Source organism: Alosa alosa, chromosome 9 (assembly GCF_017589495.1).
Source record: "Alosa alosa isolate M-15738 ecotype Scorff River chromosome 9, AALO_Geno_1.1, whole genome shotgun sequence".
Taxonomy (NCBI): domain Eukaryota; kingdom Metazoa; phylum Chordata; class Actinopteri; order Clupeiformes; family Clupeidae; genus Alosa; species Alosa alosa.
The window spans coordinates 21,671,789-21,692,889 of NC_063197.1; the positions used below are offsets into that span (position 1 = coordinate 21,671,789).

Below are 21,101 nucleotides of genomic sequence, written 5' to 3' on the forward strand. Positions count from 1 at the left end.
TGCCAGGTCAATCATACACATAAAATTTGGTGCAGTTCTGAACATCTTAACTGAAGATAGGGGCAATTAAAGCAGAATAATATTGCATTTTCATTTTTACCGGGGGTGCAAATCACAAATGAGTGATTATGAGCCAGGTTGATGTGGGCCCTTGAGACCAACATACCATAAAAGATTCTTCATCCTCAGTGCCATGGTTCAGGTAGTTATTTAGGAAAAACTGTTTTTTTTGCAGTTCGGGGGGCCCAGCCAGAGGGGGTGCTGGTGGTGGTACCGGGGGCCGAAATGAAATTTTTCCGTAAAAGTCTAGTGGGGCTACATACCCACCAAATTTCATGTACCCGGTGGTTGGTGTCCGGGTATCAATGACCAAAAATTCAGGGAGTAGATGGCGGTAAAAATTCTTGAATTATGTGCATGTGTGCATGTACAAATTTATGTTTATGTGTGTGGGTGTGTGTGTGTGTGTGTGTGTGCGTGCTTGTGTGTTTGCCTGCGTATGTGTGTTTGTGCATGTGCATGCATGCGTACATATGTCTACTGTGTGAGTATGTCATACGTATGATTACTGTAAATGTATGTGTGTGCGTGTGTATCTGTTTATGCACATGTGTGCACATGGAATGGGTTAACATGACCCCTGGAGGCAAACATCTGAGGAAAAAATTGGTCATCCTAGGCCCTACAGTTCTCAAGATATTCACAGAGAACTGTGTCTGCCCTACCCTCCGGGGGGGTCCAGTCCAGCGGGGGCTACAGATCAAAGCGAAGAATGGCGGTTCCATGCTATCCATGTGGGGGGTACATGCCCACCAAGTTTTTTGTACCCGGTCTTTCAGTGTCCGGGAATCCTTGTTGGTGTACGTCACTAAATGTACATATAAATTATTTTATTGTAAGGCCCCCCATGAACGAAAGTACACAAAACTTGGCATGCATTCAGAGGGTGTCATAATGATCCTACACTTTTAATTTCGTGCAGTTTTGACCTTGTCAGCCAGAGATATTGTGATGAAAACACCTAATTTTTTGCTTTTTTAATTTTTTAACTAGGTGGCGCTATACATGAAATAAGTGGTAATGGGATGGGTTGACATGCCCCTTAAGACCAACATACATAAAAAGGTGGACCTCCTAGGCCCTACGGTTATCAAGATATTCACAGAAAACTGTCTCCGGCCACCTACAGGCCAGTTGGTGTATAGTAACATAAATTAATTTATTGTGTGGCCCCCATGAACGAAATTACACAAAACTTGGCGTGCATACAGAGGGTGTCATAATGATCCTACAATTCCAATTTCGTGCAGTTTTGACTATGTTAGGTCACAGATACCTTCAATTACAACACCTCATTTTTACTTTTTTGTGTTTAACTAGGTGGCGCTATACATGAAATGAGTGGTTATGGAATGGGTTGACATGGCCCCTTGAGATCAACATACAAAAAAAAATGGTCCCTCTAAACCTTACAGTTTTCGAGATATTCAGAAAACTGTGTTTGCCCTACCCTCCTTTGGGGGTCCAGTCCAGCGGGGGCTACAGATCAAAACGAAAAACGATGGTTCCATGCTATCCATGTGGGGTTACATGCCCACCAAGTTTCGTGTACCCCGGTCTTTCAGTGTCGGGGAATCATTGACGGAAATTTGGGCATGCGAAAAAAAAAAAAAAAAAAAAAAAAAAAATCTGACTAAACCTATATGACCGCGGCGGTCATAATTATTGAGTGTTGACTCTTATTGTGACAAGGTGGCCAAGGATACTTGTTAAGCGCAGTTTATCTGTAAAGTAGATAGGCTACGTTTGTGTGCAATGCTTTGGTGAAGTGTGGATCTCATGGTAAAAGACGAAAACGGGTCTGTAAGGTAGGCCTATTTTGTTCCATGAGTGTTAGTTTCTGCGATTTCTTGCAGAATCTTGTTTTTTCGTTGCTGTAGCTCTATATCCAACTTTGACAGCAACTGAATTGATTTCACGCGGAACTCTTTTTCCTGGGCGTGCACAATGGCTTCAGCATGGGAGAAACTTGAAACGTTTCATCGGTGGACTTTGGAGAATGGAGGTAACTTGTGCCATGCTTTCTTTCACAGTTTAAAACGCTTCACGAGCGTGTAAGGTGTCAAGAAAAATCATGTCACATAATTCGTTCGTCTGTAGCCGACCTTAAAATTACCCTAGTATGTCCTACCTAAGTGGTTCTTAACTGGTTGGTCGCGGAGCTTGTGGTTTTAAAAAAAAATCGCGTCAAATGTTACCTGATCAGATCTAATATTGGACCTTTATTTGTATTGACTTTATTATGTCAGTCTTTGCCATGGACATAGACAATGTTTATGTGACGGGTAAAATAGGCTACGACGACCCTGAATATTTGAAGTAGGATATGGATTCACTAAATTGTGACGAAATGGGACAGAAACCTCAGTGTGCGATGTTCACAATTACTGACAAACCTGTCGGGCACTTTGAAAGGTGACATCAGGAGTTGAAGACTTCACAAATGTAGGCATATTCCAAACAAGTAGGCCTACAAGCACTTATCATGTAGCTCACCGACCGTGATCGCGAAAAAGGGTCACGACTTATGAACATGGGAAATTGTGGATCTCAAAGCCAGACCAGTTAAGAACCACTGACCTAAACCATAATATCGAGTGCATTGTCTTTCTTCTAGATAAAAGGACAGATCCGTGGCTGCTGGTGTATTCTCCTATGCCAGTCATCTGCATATTTCTCTTATATCTCGGTGTGATATGGATTGGACCCAGGCTGATGAAGAACAGAGAGCCTGTTGATCTCAAAGCTGTCCTCATTGTCTACAATTTTGCAATGGTGCTTCTGTCTGTTTATATGTTTCACGAGGTAGGCTATATTGGTTGCATTATTGACTGAATTGGTTGTAATAGTTCATGTTTTTTAGAGGCTTTCCAACTCCTAGCTACTCCTTTAATAATAACCAACCAGTTTCAGAATGGCTAATCAAATAATTTACTATAATGTACATTGCAGGAAGCACTGAGCTGTTGCAACTCAACAGATTTCTTTTTTCTGTCAGCTAATGATCAATTTTTCTGTCTTGATAGTTTCTGATGTCATCCTGGTTAGCTAACTATAGCTACCTCTGTCAACCAGTAGACTACAGCACCAATCCTCTGGCAATGCGGGTAAATAACTTAGATATGGTCTTATCAGTAGCCTGATAGTCTGAGTATTGATACTGCATGAGTTGTGTTCAGGTTGTAGGAGGCCTTCCTTTGATTAAGGTCTAAATAGTAGTCTCCAAAACAGTGTGTCATTTACATTTTTAGATCACATACTGTAGTTTGTTTTAATAGGTTGAGGTTGTTGCTGAAATGGAATTGTCAAGGAAATGTCTCCATTCCTTATTGGCTTCTGCAACTTATTCAAATATTCCGTCTCCTCAAGAAGCATAAAGTGGAATCGGTCTCATTGCAAGTTTACACAAGAATCCAAACGCATGATCATAATAAACAATGTAAATCGGAACTGTTTTTTAGTTTGTCTAGTTACACATTTTCATAGTCCTCTATTAAATGGAAATTAAAGCATCACTGTGATATAATCTCTTTTCTGTGATGGTGATTGCTTTCATATCAGTCATGTTCTCCTTTTTGCAGATGGCCAGTGTGTGCTGGTGGTTCTTCTTCTCCAAAGTCATCGAGCTTAGTGACACGGTATGAATCGCAAACTCATAGTAATAGTTACAGTTGAGTTATGGTCAGCCACAGAGTTTATGGTTGAGTCTGTCTTTCTCATCCTGTAGATCTTTTTCATCTTGAGGAAAAAGAACAACCAGCTAACCTTCCTGCATGTATATCACCATGGCACGATGATCTTCAACTGGTGGGCTGGGGTAAAGTATCTTGCTGGTGGGCAATGTAAGTGTCACCTTGAAAGAGTTAAGGCCATGGCCAAACATACTCACCCATCTATTCAGTTGCAAATCCTCCGTGCACAGAGGTTCACTGGGATTAGGTTCTGTGTGTGAATAAGTACATGTACTTGAATGTACCATATAGGCTACCAGAAAATCTGGAATTCAGGATTTTAAAACTGTAATTTGTATGTTTAGACCTAAATATTAGTTTGTTGGGTTTTTTTTCAGCTTTCTTCATAGGTCTTCTGAACACCTTTGTGCACATTGTGATGTACTCCTACTATGGCCTGGCTGCGCTGGGACCTCATATGCAGAAGTACCTGTGGTGGAAGCGATATCTCACATCACTACAGCTGGTGAGTTTAGAGTAGCCTCTAGGGTTTGTCAAGTTTTTTCATTGAGTGTATTGTGGATCTGGACGTGAGTTTAATATGTCACATTGATTTCAGTGGATCACCATTGAATATATTTTTGGGAAACATTTTCTTTTCTAAAATGTTGTGTCAGTTTAGTGTGCTGTCTGCTTGGTGTCCCTTAGCGAATCAAAACATAATTTCTGCCTTCTCCTCATAAATATGCACAGTGGTACTTAAAGTACAATAGACAACATGGCACACTTCATAATAGGCTACTGGAATAATTTTAGGCATTTGTGAGGTTTTCTAAATGGAAACTCTGCTTTTACAGCTGCAGTTTGTCCTGTTGACCATCCACACCACCTACAACCTGTATGCGGACTGTGATTTCCCCGACGCCATGAATATAGTGGGTATTACGCATTACCTGCTGAGTCTCATCGTGCTTTTCAGTAACTTCTACTACCAGAGCTACGTCACTCGGAAGAGCAAGAAGTCATAGTGGACAAAGTGTGAAAGATGGCCCACTCTGCTAAACCTCTTTACAAGAGGAACTATGAAGCCTTTCACAACAATTGTGAGGACATTATTACTGTACTGAATCTCTTTCCTGACATGTTTACAATGACTCTCTGATTTTATTAAAGAAACAACACAATTGGCATCAGTTTTGAATATGTATGTTTTTTTTATATATTGAAATAATTATATGTTATGTAGAAATAAATTGTATTTTCAGTGGGGAAGTTGGTAGGGGAAAAAAATCAACAGTGAACTGAAGTAGAAAGACATCCCAAATTTGATCTCGCGATGCGATGTGACGTCATAAGCCCTTTAAGCCAATTACACTTCTCTTCCCCGGCAGCGTCTAGGAATGGGTAAGTATGCCTCCAAATAATCGAGGTTCACCGATCACTGTCAGAATATCACCTATGATAGATGCTGTTGATTAAGCTGTCGCGGACATTTGTGAACTAGGCTTCCACTTTTGTTTCTTAATGTGTATTTTAATATAGAGCCACCAAATGGCGCACTACGTGGGAATTGTTGCAGCAAGTTCAGACAGCCCACTGCTGGCCATCAACTGTCTATATTACACTGTAACGTTAGATCAGTGTTGCATTCGATTGAAGTGCAGGTCCGCTAAAAGGGAAACAATGTTTGTGTTGATCATTCGGGAGTTGAAACGTTGAGCCCCGTTAAGCCTCTTTTTTAAGTTTTCAACTGTAGGCTGCTTATCTTAGTTGAATCTCTGATATGTGATCATAAGTGGTTTCAGATGACGTGATTAGATCTAGGTCTAGTGTAGTGTGTAAATACAGGTACGTATTGTAGAAGGTCTCTGTGCTCGCTTGCACTAGCCTACATGGCGCTTGTTGCAGCTTTTTGTAATGTCACGTCTTGAGGTGGTACTTTTTGACGGACACCTGTAGGTATCTCCCGGGATCACTGGCACAAGCGTCGCAAGACAGGTGGCAAAAGGAAGCCCTACCACAAGAAAAGGAAGTATGAGCTTGGCCGTCCACCTGCAAACACAAAGGTATGACAGCTGTGTCTCTAGCTCCTGACGGTCGCCCATAGGCACATGTCAATTCTCTCGAGTTGGTTTCCAATATTCCTAAGGAACATCTGGATCTGCCGCCCCTATCAAGACTATTTTCATTTGTAGTGCCATAGTTCTCAGATGGTGAAACGACTTACCAAGTGCTGCCAAAGCAGGGCACCCCTCTATATTCAAGAAACTCTTGAAGTCCCAACTCTTTCGAGAGTAGTCTACCTCTCCTAAACACTTTCAAATACTACTCACATAACATGCACTTACACCTCCCTTCTTCCCTCTGCCTCCACCTCCTCCTTCTACCACTATCTTCTTCTATACACTTGACTAGTACTACTTAAACCTCTGCACTCCCAGTGCCAGCCTCTGGTAGTTGTTGAAGTATTTACTATTACCTAAGATCCCTTCTGCAGCTGGAATGTTACTCCTTATAGCTAACTATAATCCTATAGTTACTTTGGATAAAAAGCACTTGCTAAATAAATACATGTAAATTAAGTAGCCTAATGCTCAAATGCTGTGTATTTCCAGTGTGATGGACACATGGCTGTTTCCTTGACAGATTGGCCCTCGCCGTATCCACACAGTGCGTGTCCATGGTGGCAATAAGAAGTGCCGAGCTTTGAGGCTAGATGTGGGTAACTTCTCCTGGGGCTCTGAATGTAAGTCCACTTACCATACTGTTGTTCTCTTGCAGGGTTAAGACGAGAAACCAGTTTGGACTTTTGGCATTTATTTAGTTTAATACAATTAAACAACTGAGCACTAATATTTTATTTTTTTCATTAGTGCTATTGTTACCTATTTTGTCTTTGTGGTCATGGTTGATATGAGACAGTATATCTCAATAGTCACAAACGTGCTGGAAGACATTGTGTAACAAACAACATACAGTAGACAACTTCTTTGAGTGGCCTTTGTTAAACATTATGTGTAAGTGTATAATGTGGTTGGCCTGTGTGGCACTGGAGGTATGCAGTTGCTGCTGACACAATTTATCTCTGCACCCTTTCTGAAAATTGTGGTGAAAATTGTTTTATGGTGCCTTTAGGAAATGTGGCTAGGCTTCAGTCTACTTAGCATTTTGTCAGGTCTTAAATTTTATAACTTCCTTTGAGAGATATTGTAACAATCCAGAGCTCCAGCTGCTTTAGAATGGACCATGTTACCCCAGTGAGCTGTGCACACAGCATGAAGTGAATGGCAGAGAATTCCAGAGAATCAAACTGTTGTGAAATCCGATCAAGCTCTCTTTGAGACCTTGTCCAGTTTTCATATACTGTAACTGCATATTCCCTCAAGTCCTGTCATCGCCTCCATCTTTCAGAGGGCTATCACTTGATCAGAACCGGATATGCCTCCAGGGCAAATGTGTTGCGCAAGTGTAGGACACCACAAGGAGATAAAAGGCCATGGATTAAAGAGAGACATACAGCATGCGGTTTCAGGCAATAATGTTGTGTGGTTAAAATAAAAGCTGTGTTCGGTTCGTTGCATTCTACAAAGAACTAAACACCTCTCTTTGGCTCCCTGTGGAAACTCATGAAAGAGTCCTGTTACGAGTTGCCCTTAAAAGAACCCAGAGTTGTGGTCAAAGTTGGCTGGCATATAGTCTTATAATACAATGACTTTGGAGATAAGGTTAAAGGCTTAATGTCCTATTTTTATTTTGCAGGCTGCACTCGTAAGACCAGGATCATTGATGTGGTCTATAATGCATCCAATAACGAACTGGTGCGGACCAAAACCCTGGTGAAGAACTGCATCATTCTGGTGGACAGCACCCCCTTCAGACAGTGGTATGAGGGCCACTACGCCATCCCTCTGGGCCGCAAGAAGGGAGCGAAGCTGGTATGTGTCCAGCATGCACACACTCAGCCCTGACGTCAGCAGCTAAACCAGTCGAGAATTTTTTTTATCTTAATTTAAAGGAAAAAACCCATTTAACCCATTATATGGGTTTTGGGTCTAGCTCAGACTGTAACTGAATTTCTTACATAGCATACCTTTTAAGGAAAGGCTATATAGCGTAACAGACACTTCTCAGAAGCACACTGTGATCTGAACTGCAATTGTGCTGGCCTTAGACACCTGAGGAGGAAGAGGTGCTGAACAGGAAGAGGTCCAAGAAGGTCCAGAAGAAGATCGAGGGCCGCAGGAAGAAGGGCAAGATCAGCAGTCTGTTGGAGGAGCAGTTTATGCAGGGCAAGCTGCTCGGTGAGTCCTGGGCCTTTACAAAAGATTATGCTTTTCTCATTGGTGTTTTGTGAACTTTATCTCTCTCTTGCAGCATGCATTGCCTCAAAACCTGGGCAGTGTGGCAGAGCTGATGGCTACATCCTGGAAGGTAAGGAGCTGGAGTTCTACCTGAGGAAGATCAAGGCAAAGAGAGGCAAATAGGCACCAGAGGCTCGGAATAACCAAATATCTGTGATTTATAGACATTTTTTCGTTTAAATGTTCACCATCTTGTTCTGTAGACGATGGTGAAAATACAGTTTTATTTCTTTCACAACAAAGTATCCATGCCTCTGAAGGCAGTGTTCAAACCCTTTTGTTGATTGACGTTGGCTAGATTTTGTTGTTCCCTTGTGGTAGCGATTGCTGTATAACCTGACCAGTTATGGCTTCAAAAATAAAACAGGATGCACTTGGTTACCATTACATCTGTAGGATATTTCCCTGCATTCTTTAGTTCAGAATAACTCCACTAGAGGTCACTGTGTGACCAAGTGTGCTCACTTTCTTATCCACGGCTCATACAGGAACATGGTGCTCGAAAAATCACCCACACACCCAAAAAAAACACACACACACACTGTTCAGAAAGTAGCCCTTCACTCTATATTACCATCATAGTAATTCAGTTACTGACTGACTTTGGGTTTCAGTTTCTGTTGAGCATTTTAAAAAACAACAAAAAACAATATATTCCACATATCAACAAAACAGAATTGAACTCAGGACGCAAGTGTCTATGACTGCGGATATGGGAAATGAATGAATTGAAATTAATTGAGTTATTTATTTTGTTAAACTTTGAAAAGAGGAAAAATACAATAGAAACCACTTTAAAACAAACTGTACACTTTATACAGCTGGTGATAGAGTTGATCGAGAGATGCACAACACTGTCCTCTTCACTTTAAGTCTGAAAAAGTAAAAAAAAAAAAACATTTGAATACCCCCAGTGATGCTCAATGAGATGCTACAATTGCGCTTTGAAAGTGAAAACTGGTAGAAATACCAGAGCCCTTCATACTGTGAGCCCTGCCAAAGTCAACTGAGCAAGAGCCAAAGACGATATGGATTGCTCAGATGCTAAGAATGTTAAACTTAGAACATAACTAGAGGACAGTTTTGCAACAAATTTCCTGTTCAAAGCAAGTTGCAAGTCACCCATTCGCCCTGATCCCTCTGATATAAAAACAAAACAAAAACATTGCAAGCGTGATTCCACGGACAAACACTGCAAAACTAAATATTTCTCTCTACACTTCAGCCAATAGAGGATGGGAAGGAAGGGGGGAGAAAAAAAAACTGCTTGAATGGGAGGGCCAGATTCACATGTAGATAATTACAAAACAGGTGGCTGGAGATGTATTTCTGAGTTTATGCTACAACATGGATATTCCATAGGGTTTGGATGCAGCAATCCTCAAGCACATAATGGTGATAGCTGGGACTGATGGGAGCTGTGTGGAGACAGTAGAGGTATAAAATGTAAGCGATTTGAAGTGTGCTTGCCCAACTGACAACTGCAGTCCATGACCTGTCCATGACATTCAGCAGTCCCTTTGCTTTGCTACCATGAAAAGACAAGTTCATTGAAATACCTCTCTTGTAGGAAATGAGTCTTTGGGTGTTTGATGTAAACCTTGTACACAGACTGAGAGAGAACTTTGAAAAGGGAGAGTGGGGAAAGGTTTCTGCTGCTTGAGCAGGTGGCTGGCTGGTGGTGGTGGTGTTGTTGATGGTGAGTCCAGCCTTTCGTTTTTTTTTCTTATGTTGATCTTTTTGTTGTTGAACATTCACGTCTCTGTGTACACCGAAGACATCTGGCCAAGGCCGCGATCAAAGCTGCCCACCTGAAAGAAGACGCTCTCCTCTGGGCCTGGAGAAAACTGGCAACCTGAGCCCTGGATATCCGGCACCAGGCTGAACCCTGTCGGTGAAAAAGCCGGCACAAACCCGTGAGACAGCCGACCTTGAGAGAGAGAGGTTAACCGGACTTACACGCTCACAACCACTTTGTCTCTCAGACAGCAGTATCATATGTTGTGAAAGAGTTCTGCAAAGCCCGCTCTAAATCTACCTGCATGCACAATGCCAGGTGTTATTGTACGTTCTGAGTGACTCTTTGACCGGGGAAGCGGTCAAGGAGAAGTGAGCGTTTCTCTCGGTTTACAAAAAGCTTACCTGCGGCGGAGGAGCTGGCCGAGCCGGTCATGTGAAACCCGTTGTGCTGGTGTGAGTTGAAGCCATGAGAATCCCCTGCCAGGTGAACACCGCTGATTGACTGGTCCATTCTGTAATTGTCTCCGAAATGGAAGCAGCTCTGAAAGTTGCCTCTGTAATCTGCCAAGAAAAAAAAAGATAAGGATAGGAGCTGTTGATCTTTTTTTTTCTGAAGCAGGTAGCCTAACAGTAACTGTCAAAGAATGAAAATGATTAATCAAAAAGCATGTTTTATAAAGACAAATCTTTAATCAAAATATTTGCATCGGACAGCTAGGATAGTTATATCAGATAAGCCGACATGGACAAATATCCACCAGAATGTATTAAGGTTTCAGAACCAAAATCTAGTATGATGGAGTTCAGCCAGCTCAGAATATATGGCTATATACAATGCTATAAAAAAGTATATAATTAGGAAATCATTAGTTGACAACACTAACAGTGAAATGGAGGAAGGATTTAATTCTATACTTCAATCAACCAGGGCTCACACATCCACACATGCAACTTTATGGGGGGTACACTGGCATACACCACAAACTATGTAAGATACCCTTACTTATGAGCTATTTTACTGACAGATTCTGTATGTGATTAGGATGACATTTGTGCTTACAGTCCATCAGAGATAAATGATCCAAGGCAGGAGACAATAATTCGGGGTGGTCCAGCATGTTTGTGCTGTTCTTCCTCAACTATGCATCGCATCTACAATGTCTCAGCCACAAAACAATGGCAGACCAACAGTGATCTCTCTTAATTGCACTAAAAACAGTGCCCTTTCTCGTCAGATAACTCTGAGCCTGTTTAAATATTTATCTGAGTGTGGAAACTCAGGGGGCGGTGAGTTAACAACCTCTTCCCCTCTGGCCGTTTGTAACCAACTGCAAAACGTGTTGCCGCTTTTATGTAATTGTCTCGCTTTGAGTGGTCCTGAATCGCTGACTTGAATGCAAATACCTCTGGCTAAGCGCACCTAAGACCCTATGGCACACCATAGCAGTATTTCCACGCAATTTCTCAACACAAAAGATCACTATAACATGCACTTATGTGGCCCTGCAAATGACTGGGTCTTTAACTGTCAGGATTGAGAATGTTGCTCAACACATTCCACTTGTGGGAAACATCTCTGGGGTAGTGACAGTATAAAGAAATGTGGGTAAAAAAAAGCCAAGAAGCCAACAAGAGCCCTGTTTAATTCCTTACCTTCACTGAAGGGCAGGTTGTGGAAGTTGGTATATGGCTTGTGGTGTGTGTGGAGATGCTGCTGGCTGCCTATGCAGTTCTGAGGCTTCTCCAGAGACGGGGGCGGCGAGGCTGCACTCTTCATGGAGCTGAGGCCTGGAGACAGCAGAGGGCCTGGCATGCTGCACCACACAAGAAAGGATGGAAGAGCACAACACACATTAGACTGGCTGGCAGGAGGTCTGGAGAGAGAGAATTTGTCACTATACAGTGTGTGAAAGATCCCTATTAATGTCTACCTTGTCATGGAGTTAATTACGGATTCATATTCCATTATTTGTTGCATATTTTTTCATAATTTGAAAATAATTGATGGTTAAACAGTATTTGAATGTCTTTCACATTAACACACAAAGGCAACCATGTGACTGAATCTATCAGCTCTGTTTTTTACAGATAATGTTACTAACACATGTCACAGAGGAACCCTATCATGTCTCCTGGGGTGCGTTTCCCAAAACCATAGCTAACCTGTTAGCAACTTAGTTGGTTGGCAATGGGAAATTGCATTGCAACCAACAAAGTTGCTCTTGGTTTTGGGAAACGCACCCCTGATTGGTAGGACACAACTTTCCAGTCGAGGCCAGCACATGGAGGGCAGTACACCTGTGAAACCTCTGACATCTCTGACCAAGTGTGACCAAGTGTCACAGGCACTACAACAGGTACACAGCACTGCTGAACGTCCTGAACACACCACTTCAGAACAACAATCAGTCTCTTGGCCAGCCAAGTTCAGCCTATATGAACAGTATAATTTACGAATTGATTGCAGAGATAAGGATTGGAGAATAAGGCCCATGTTTCAGTCCCTTCAGAACCCTATGCTAAAGCCATAGATTTTATTGTTCTGCTCATCTCTTTATGGGATACAAGAGGGTCTGATTAAATGTATTTTTTACCAAGACAGCCCATTGGGCTTTGAGAGGGAAACAATAACAATGAGCTGTATGTTTTCCTCCGCATAGAGATTAATGGTGAAATTAGCCAAATGTCATCTGCTGTGACATCCTCCCCTTACATCACTTTATGGCGCTTTTAACATCATCCCCTCCTCATTACGAAGGAAACGAGGGAGCATGGTTTTGATCAAACCCCCAAAACGTTTTGTTGAGCGGCTCTCTCTAGGAGAAGAGTATTCATTCTTCGTTCCAGATGGTGGGCTTACATAACGTGCCCCCAATATACTGTACACATACACACTGGGTAGCTTGGGGGGGTAGCTATGATAGCTTCTTCATAGGATTCTTGCATTGTGATTAAATAAATACGCCTTTGTTAACTGCATTAGATGCAGCTGTCACAGGCAAAGGCTGAAGATATGCAAAAGCTAAAATCACTCAAACCGAGGAGCCCGTGCCAGGCAAATAGTTCTGTGAAGTCCTAACCTCATTCAAGGCTCTTGTCATTCACTTCACACATCAAAGACTCACACTTTGCATTAAACATACCACATTTCAGAGGGAATACAAAACAAAAACAAACTGGATGAATTGCCTGTTTCAAACCGAAATATGACAAACAGATGCTTGTCCCAACCATTAGAGAATTTTTAATGCTGGGATATTAGGAAAACATGCAAGCAGCATGGGTCGGTGGGGACGTAGGCAGAGGACAGAGAAATATAATTAAACACATCCATCCATATTGTTCTCTGGTTACAGTAAACCATCCTTTGAACACAACTTAGCAAAAAACGTAATTGTATCAGACAGATTTATGAGCTGCATGTTTTCTGAAATACTGAAATTGTAAGTTCAACAGGGTGCTTGAAGCTCTAGTGGAGTCTGTCCTATTTTGAAATGACTATTATGCATTAATAGATGTTAGCTACATATGTGTTGTAAACCTTTGTATAAATCCTCCATATCAGTCTGTCTAGCACAGCGCTCTTGACAAGCGATTCACAATAGATAACCTTAAGGTTCACATTATAGGTCATTAAAGTCATCTGCCTCACTTCCTGTTTTGACAACTCACTCACGACTATTATTTCTTCCTACTATTACTGTTCTTCACTGCGGCTTGATATCATTAATGTGGCATATACTCTGGGTTGTTCCATGCCTAAGAATAGAACCAGAGGAAAGAGCGATGCTTGTGTGTGTGTGTGTGTGTGTGTGTAGTGTGGTGCAGGGTTACAGAAGCCCTCTGGAGCCCCACAGCTCTGGGAAAACACACGTGCCTCTCAGCCACACTCCCCCAACAGATACGGCGAGCGGCCCTAATCGCTAAGAGAGCCGGGCTGAGAGAAGCTTTCAGCAGACGTCCACCGCAGGATTTAAAACCTTTCGCCTCGATTCGCTCTCCTCGTGTTTCACTCTGCAAACACCAAAAAGCCTCAGCCTCGTTTAGGAGGAGAGCAGTGAAGAAAATAATCAAGTAATTCCTTGTGCTTTTGCACTGTCACCAAACAGCGTGACTCATGAGGTCTCTAACTCTCTCTTTCTTCCTCCCTCCCTCTCTCTCTCTCTCTCTCTCTCCCCCCTCTCTTTCTGCCTAATGGGCTACAGGCTCAAAAGGTTGTGGTAACATTTTCACAGGGCCCCGGCTGCAGCCAAACGTCGTCCCAACGTTTGCAACGCGGCCGAGAGGGGGAGTGGGGGCGGCACGGTGCGTGTTAGCGCTGGCTCATGTTCCCGGTGAGCATGGCTAATCCCCACACTGGCACAGGCCCCAGCGCCGCCGTCGCCATGTGTTTCTCCGCACAGAGAGAGAGAGAGAGAGAGAGAGAGGGAGAGAGAGGGAGAGAGGGAGGCCTTCTCCCTCCCTCCCTCCCTCCCTCTCTCCCTCCCTCTCCTGGGAGCTGCTGTCAGCACAAACTCAGGAAACAGTTATACTGTTCATATTTTTACAAGCAGCCTCTATGTGCAGCTAAAGTGAATCATAAGATAATCACGGCCAGCTGCCCCACGCTCAGGCTTAAGGAATGAGGGGAATCTTTCATATGCAATATAAATCTCTCCCACCAGTATTTACCTTCGGCCATCATCCGCGTGCTTCACAGTGCCTTTTCCAGCCGCACCACTCTGCACTTTTTTCGCTTTTCTTTCTTTCTTTCTTTCTTTCTTTCTTTCTTTCTCTGCTCTGATCTGCCCTCCATCTCCCCCTTTTCCCCCTCATTGCTATGAGAGCGGTACAACCTCTGACCTCAGTTCCTGAAGAGATTTGGCCCGACACGCACACACTCAATCACACACACACACACACACACACACACACACACACTCACACACAGACCCAATCACACACACACACACACACACACACACACACACACACACACACACACACACACTTCCTCACTTCCTCTCTCACACACACAGATACACGACTGAAGTGATGGAGGGAGATGAGGTGAGAGAGTCAGGGGTTATGACACGTGTAAAAGGTGAAACGCTGCGATGCAACAGGACCTCATGAGGGATCGGTGTGTGTGACCGATCGCGAGGACTCAGCTCATACATTACCCCTGAAGGTGGGCGTGGGGTGACGAACCGTTCCGTGGGCTGAGCGAGCCATGATTCACGGAGACCAGTCATGTGAGATCAAGATGTGGGAGGGGACTGTGGGAACCCCGCTTCACAGACAGGGATCAATGCGACTGACTCAGTTTGCCATGATGTACCGGACAAAACGAGCTGAGCTTGATTGTGTGAGCAAGGGCGAGTCAGTGTGCACAAGCTATCGGATAATATGAGGTGTACGTGGAGTCACGGAACTGGAACACTGCAAAACAACTTCATCATCAACATCATCATCATGTAGTGCTTATACAGACTATTTGCAGTAATAAAATGACTGGCTTAAACGTAATATAAAGACAATTCAGACACTAAAATAGCCCCCTAAAGAGTTCTCTCTCTAAGTTGTCCTCCACTGAAATAAGACTTCGGCTGAAGTCCAATTGTCTCATAGTAACATCCACGTCACCAATCACTGAAATCCCTCGCAGATGTCTCCTGGAGAAGATGTCACCTTGGGCCGCAACGCTCATTGTGTGCAAGAGCTCCTGAGATGAGATGATGTCACCTGCAGGTCGTCCTTGGCGGAGCCGCATCTTCCTCATCGCACGGAGCGGAGCGAGGTGAGGGAGGATGAGGGGGATCAGCGGAGGGAAAACAGAGCGAGACGAGCACTCAGGGATGAAGATTCATGAGGAGGGCTGCTCCACTCCTCGTTCGTCTTCCCTCACCTGTCGACGCTCCGATGCTCCTCTGGGAACAGCCAATCCTGCTCCGAAGGGCCGACGTTAACCACGTCCCCACCCCACCCCTCCATCCACCTCCACACACACCCCCCTCCCTCCCTTCCTCCACACACTCCGCTGATGGATCGCAGGGGCGGGTTTTTTTGGCGAGGGATGGTGGGAAGGCTTCTGGTTCTGGTTAGCGGCCGTAAAGCCACGCGTGAGAGAGATGGGCCTAGCTGCTCGAGCCCTCAAGCCCGTGTCTAAATAGAGCTCAAACTGCCTCGGGCCACGCAAAAGCCCCGGCTTTCGGCTCCCTGGGAAAACTGGCTGGATAGCATGGTGAACCTGGGCAAGTCACCGCCGTTTGCAGCATTGAATGCCAGAAAAACGGACTGGAATAGGATCTCCATTACATCAATAACCCGCGTCTGGTCTGCGTATAAATGATTTGCAATCCCACTGAACCCAGCCTACTGTTAGCAGCCTGTTGAAACATTGTGCCCAAATTATTAATAATTTGACATGAGTAAGTACGGCAGAGAGAAGATAAAACAATTACCTCATGACTGTTAGCGTCAACACATGCCGGTGTCAGTAAATCTCAAGCATTTGCTTAACGCCATGAAAAACATGATAAATGCAGCGGCAGTAGCTACATTAACAGCCAGGCGTGAGCAGGCGGGCAGGCTGAAGGCACAGTGCGACTACTGTGAACCAGCCGGTGATATACAGCGCAAACAGCATGGAAACAGCAAATACCACCCATCCGACTGGGTCCAGCAGGCCCAGAAGCACAGCCAGGCCTCTTAGAGAGACTCCGAGTGTTCAGCCTCCCCACGTGTCTCCCTCACTACCGGCTACACACACACGCAGGGACACACACCCGAGACCTAGAGTGCGCAAAAATGTATTTTAACTGGCATATTTGAATATTAGCTTCAAAAAATGACACTTGTATTTACAAAGTAAAATGAGTCTAAATGGCCCGTTTCAGCCAGGGTAAACACATTTAGCTATGAGGTCAGAGTGTGTTTCAGCAGAGTGAAGTTAGTTAGATAATTTTGTCAAAATGTTTAATGTCCTGCAAACCCATTTGGGAAAAACAAGTGCGGCACCACTATTGACTTTGGCACAGGCCTGTATACTCAAGGCTTTAAACATGTAAATCAAATGCTCAATCTGCAGTCAAATGTGAGTCGACATTTCATACCTTGCTTGTTGTAGGTCCTGGCAAAGAACACTCTCAGATGGGCTCGATAAAGAGAGTTATATGTTATATGAATATAGGTATTTTGATCAGACATCTCAGTCTAATGAAATCCTCAAATAAAGTTGTTTTTTCTCTTTGCAGTTATCTTAATGCTTTGCTGTCATCACATTTTAGCACACACACACACACACTCCGTACCCCCCTGACGGGAATAGAGCTGAGTGCTTTGGGTGGGCCAGTACAGACATAACATGATTGGCTGGACAGAAGATGGCATTGGATTGGAAATGTAAGATACATGTCTTTTTTTTTTTTCTTTTTCATTTTTTTCAAGAAAGGCCTCCTTTTTCCATTTGGTACTGGAAAGGAAAATGTGTCTACTCCGTCCCCGGTATATTGACCATGGCATATTTCAGACATTCCCAAACAGGTCCAATGAGGAGCAGCGGCCTCTTATTCAGTTCCAATCTGTCGTTCTGACCTTGGGACTCAATGCACATAGTGTTTCCACCCCATCACTCATGCCCAGACCAGTTCAGGCCTAATCCTGCTCCAAGTAGTCGTAATTGTTAGTTTAACCTCTAAAACCACTTGCTAATTGTCTGAAGTTTCTTTTTGGTTAAAAGAAACAACAAACCACCCAACATTCTCCCGATGCTTGGAAAAACAGGTCACCCTCTTAAGATGATCATACGTGACAATTTGCCTGCTGCTCCAGCAAAATGACATGGCTCTTGTTGTGTTTGTGCTGGAAATGGACTTGTCCACTGTTGCTGTTTGCCTTCCTCCCCCTGCTGTGCCATTCTTTTTCTTGAATCTGAAGTATGCCTACACTTGCCTCGCTTGGCCCTGCGCTAACTCGATCCAAACTCACCGCACCGAGGAGCCTGAAGGTTTTTTTAACGATTAAGATTGTTTTTCCATCTCCTCCTGCGGTGACTTTCTTCGCCGTTTTTTATTCTCCGCAGCGGCGCATAAACTCTCGGTGACACATCGGCTCCGCAGCTTTTGCCGCTAAGACGGGGGTCTCGAGCGAGGGCCTTAATAGGAAACACACCTTTGGTCCACCGAGTGGGCAGGAGTCAGGACAGGCCGCTGCAGACACCAGCCTGCTCCTGCTCTTACTCCTGCCGCTGTGATCTATGCGAAACTGAGTACACGCCACAGCCAGGGATGGAAGCCTGACTCCATAATCAGACACCGGATACAGTACTCCCTCCATAAAGCAGCAGGCTCTGGTAAATGCTGCCTCCACACATAAACCGAATGACCGACCGTCCACCGCAGACTTAAGTGACATCAGTTTACAATGTATAGCCTCGATAAATATACTGTATCATGTGTTGCTTCTTCTGTCAGGGGAGTGGGGAAATCAACATGGCTAAGTGAGCCTTACAGGCCAAATAAATAACAGAAAAATACTTTAAGGTAAATACAGGCATTAAAACTACACTGAACCATCAGAGTATACCATTAACCACCAACATTAACCACCAAAATTACACATTCTCGGTTTGTAACACACTCATGTTATGCTGACACTGCTCTGAGGGCCGTTTAGCCTGAAGAGAGAAGGGAACATTACTGATTACAATTAGATTGTCCCCACAGTCCCCGAGTGCTTTGACTAGTGGATTTGTGTTGATAGGCCCTAAGCAAAATGCAGTGAGTCAGCATGGTCTCTTCATCACCTAAGGACAGAGATGAGTCCAGGAATGAATCACATAAAATAAACACACACACACACACACACACACACACACACACACACACACACACACACACACACACACATACATACATACATACTGTACATACATACACACACACACAAACTCTCACACACATACACATACACTCTCACTCTCCATCACACACACACACACACACATAATGGGGGCAGAGAAGGGTCGTTGGAGCTCTCTGGACACACAGTATAACACCAGCGGAGTGGAAAAGGGAAGGTCATCTCAGGCTGAACCAGGCTGACCTCATCTGGGACACTTTCACACGTAACCTTCCCGAGAGCCGTAAGTTAAATACGACAATGAGCTAAGGCGCAAGGGAGGATACGCAGGACTCGTGGAGTGCTTGCGACACAATATAAGCGTCGTTCCGGGATGTGACAGATTCGGCCTAACCCATGCAAAAAAAGAGAAAGGGCCTCCACCCAAGGGCAAACGAGTGGGCAAGCAGCTTTTTCCCAGCAGTGACGGGGGAGAGAGAGAGATGACAAAGAGAGAGTGACCACCCGCACCTCTGGTACTGTGCAAGCACTCGAAGATTCAACACAGTCCACACACTGCGACCACCACTGCTGTGATCCTTGTTCAACTCCACATGATATCCCAGCTCAGAACAATATCTGAGAGAATGTACTGTGTGTGTGTGTGTGTGTGTGTGTGTGTGTGTGTGTGTGTGTGTGTGTGTGTGTGTGTGTGTGTGACTTTGTCTTCGACTACAGTCTAGAGGAAGCCTACCTTACCAAGCTTTTAAAGTATCAGCCACTCAGAGACGTTGTTGTACAGCTTGGGTACAAATGTAAGTTGTTGGTGTATATATTTGGAAGCCTAGTTAATGTCCACAGACTAGTAGTCAGGGGTTTGCAGATTGCTGGCCTCTCTAAGCCAAGAGCAAAGGCTCTAGCAAAATTCTGTTTAATTTCTGTGATGCTTGGCAGTCGCCACATATGGAGAAGGCGCTGTTTTTTGTACCCATGAACTGAGACCAGAGGCATAGGCTACTGGGTTTATAATGCTGGTATCTAAGATTGTTTGTGTTCAATGAAATCTATTGTAAAATGTGAACACAAATAAAGGCATTAAAATATGTGTGTAGTTGATCGCAGGGGTCAGTACTTACCCCTCCCTAGAGAAAAGAGATGGTAAAGGTTGTTGTGCGTGTATGTATTCAAATGTGTGTGTGTGTGTGTGTGTGTGTGTGTGTGTGTGTGTGTGTGTGTGTGTGTGTGTAGTGTGTACACAGGGTCACTACTCACCCCTCCCTACTGCTCTCCATACTAGTGGAGAGAGATGTGGGGTGAGGACTGTTGGTTGTGCGTGTGTGTGCATGTGTGTGTGTGTGTGTGTGTGTTAGTGTGTAGTGTAGTGTGGACGCAAGGTCACTACACACCCTTCCCTCGTACTCTCCAAACTCAAGGACAGAGATGGAGGGGACTGTTGTGCGTGTGTAAGTGTAAGAGCTAGTGTGTCTGTGTCTGTGCGTATGTGTGTGTGCATGTGAGTGTTTGAGTGTGTGTGCATGCACAAGTGTGTGGATGAAGGGTCAGTACTTACCCCTCCCTGGCGCTCTCCATACTGGACAGAGGGGAGAGATGGTGGGGGCTGCCGCCGATGTCACGGTCCAGGCGCGGCTGTCGCGGGGGCAGGTCGGGGCCGGGGGACAGCATCTCCACCGTGGCCCCGTGATGGGGGGTGCTGGAGCCAGCGAACAAGCCTGAAAGACAAACAACACTAATGCACAAAACGTGCCAGATAAACCCGAGGACTCTTAGAGGCCCTGCGTCGCACGTTGACCAAATTAAGCCTGCCGACTTTCATGGCAACAAGCATTTTTGTTTTGACAACGCAGATCCAATCAGAGGGCCTTTGGAAAAATAAAATGTTCCGTGTTTTGGTGCTGTTTGCAATTCACTGTACATCGTTTGCACTGCCATGGCGAATGCTTGTGATTGGCCTTCTGGGCTTTCTATTAACGTGTCCTGAATCTTAAGAGCTCCATTGAGTCGCAGGCCAGGACAACGGCAATGGCGGGACATGAGAGAGAGGATGAAACATCAGCTACCGGATACCTGCTGCCCTGAACATAAGCTCCTGACATTTCTGGGAATTCGTAATGACTCTACCAGCAACAACCTTTTTTTTTGCCTTGATTCAAGTATCACGATGCCATAGATTATATAGTCTTATGAGGTCGGCCCCAAATCAAAACGACAGTCGAATGCTCCCGTGCGGCAGTCACTATCTGCCCCAAGCTTCTCGAGTTGCCTAACAGGCTAAAGGCCACAAACTGCTGTCTCCCCTCTTGTAAATCTGCTCCTTTGAATTTGCCCTGTGATTTCTTTTCCAGGGGTCCGCGGGGACGAGCCGCACTGACTGTCCGACACAGTTAGTCGCTCGAGGAAGCGCTCCTGTTCTCTTTTTTATCTTTTCTTT

General features: G+C 44.4%; 3 protein-coding genes across 4 annotated transcripts in view; 2 read left to right on the top strand and 1 right to left on the bottom strand.

The window, feature by feature from the left end:
* Window positions 1-1,744: 1,744 nt before the first annotated feature.
* On the top strand, window positions 1,745-4,924 carry elovl8b (ELOVL fatty acid elongase 8b). 2 transcript variants are annotated; one of them, XM_048252290.1, is made up of 8 exons: window positions 1,745-1,868; window positions 1,962-2,065; window positions 2,678-2,865; window positions 3,087-3,167; window positions 3,642-3,698; window positions 3,788-3,902; window positions 4,130-4,257; window positions 4,589-4,924. In XM_048252290.1, exons 2-8 carry the CDS (start codon window positions 2,008-2,010, stop codon window positions 4,757-4,759), a joined length of 798 nt encoding a protein of 265 aa, XP_048108247.1. In that variant the 5' UTR covers window positions 1,745-1,868; window positions 1,962-2,007; the 3' UTR covers window positions 4,760-4,924. The 2 variants fall into 2 exon arrangements, with proteins under 2 accessions (XP_048108247.1, XP_048108249.1); XM_048252292.1 differs by having other exon boundaries at window positions 1,749-1,868; window positions 2,018-2,065.
* A 187-nt stretch (window positions 4,925-5,111) lies between these two features.
* On the top strand, window positions 5,112-8,479 carry rps8b (ribosomal protein S8b). The gene is made up of 6 exons (XM_048252293.1): window positions 5,112-5,135; window positions 5,691-5,797; window positions 6,378-6,477; window positions 7,491-7,666; window positions 7,903-8,032; window positions 8,106-8,479. Exons 1-6 carry the CDS (start codon window positions 5,132-5,134, stop codon window positions 8,213-8,215), a joined length of 627 nt encoding a protein of 208 aa, XP_048108250.1. The 5' UTR covers window positions 5,112-5,131; the 3' UTR covers window positions 8,216-8,479.
* A 378-nt stretch (window positions 8,480-8,857) lies between these two features.
* LOC125300756 (zinc finger protein GLIS1) overlaps window positions 8,858-21,101 on the bottom strand; it is a 71,912-nt gene continuing 59,668 nt past the window's right edge. Inside the window, exons 9-12 of the mRNA XM_048252886.1 lie at window positions 20,223-20,382; window positions 11,486-11,646; window positions 10,235-10,393; window positions 8,858-9,980 (exon numbers count right to left, since the gene is read on the bottom strand). Coding sequence (XP_048108843.1) covers window positions 9,847-9,980; window positions 10,235-10,393; window positions 11,486-11,646; window positions 20,223-20,382 — 614 coding nt within the window. The 3' untranslated portion in view covers window positions 8,858-9,846. The remainder of the gene's footprint in view (window positions 9,981-10,234; window positions 10,394-11,485; window positions 11,647-20,222; window positions 20,383-21,101) is intronic.

What these genes read in the sequence shown, in the direction of transcription:
- rps8b (XM_048252293.1), top strand. An exon ending in CTTCTCCTGGGGCTCTGAAT is followed by an intron (nt 6,478 to 7,490) that starts GTAAGTCCACTT and finishes TTTATTTTGCAG; the next exon opens with GCTGCACTCGTAAGACCAGG. An exon ending in TATGCAGGGCAAGCTGCTCG is followed by an intron (nt 8,033 to 8,105) that starts GTGAGTCCTGGG and finishes TCTCTCTTGCAG; the next exon opens with CATGCATTGCCTCAAAACCT.
- elovl8b (XM_048252290.1), top strand. Translation starts at nt 2,008, where the DNA reads ATGGCTTCAGCATGGGAGAAACTTGAAACGTTTCATCGGTGGACTTTG. An exon ending in TCATCGAGCTTAGTGACACG is followed by an intron (nt 3,699 to 3,787) that starts GTATGAATCGCA and finishes CTCATCCTGTAG; the next exon opens with ATCTTTTTCATCTTGAGGAA. An exon ending in GTATCTTGCTGGTGGGCAAT is followed by an intron (nt 3,903 to 4,129) that starts GTAAGTGTCACC and finishes GTTTTTTTTCAG; the next exon opens with CTTTCTTCATAGGTCTTCTG.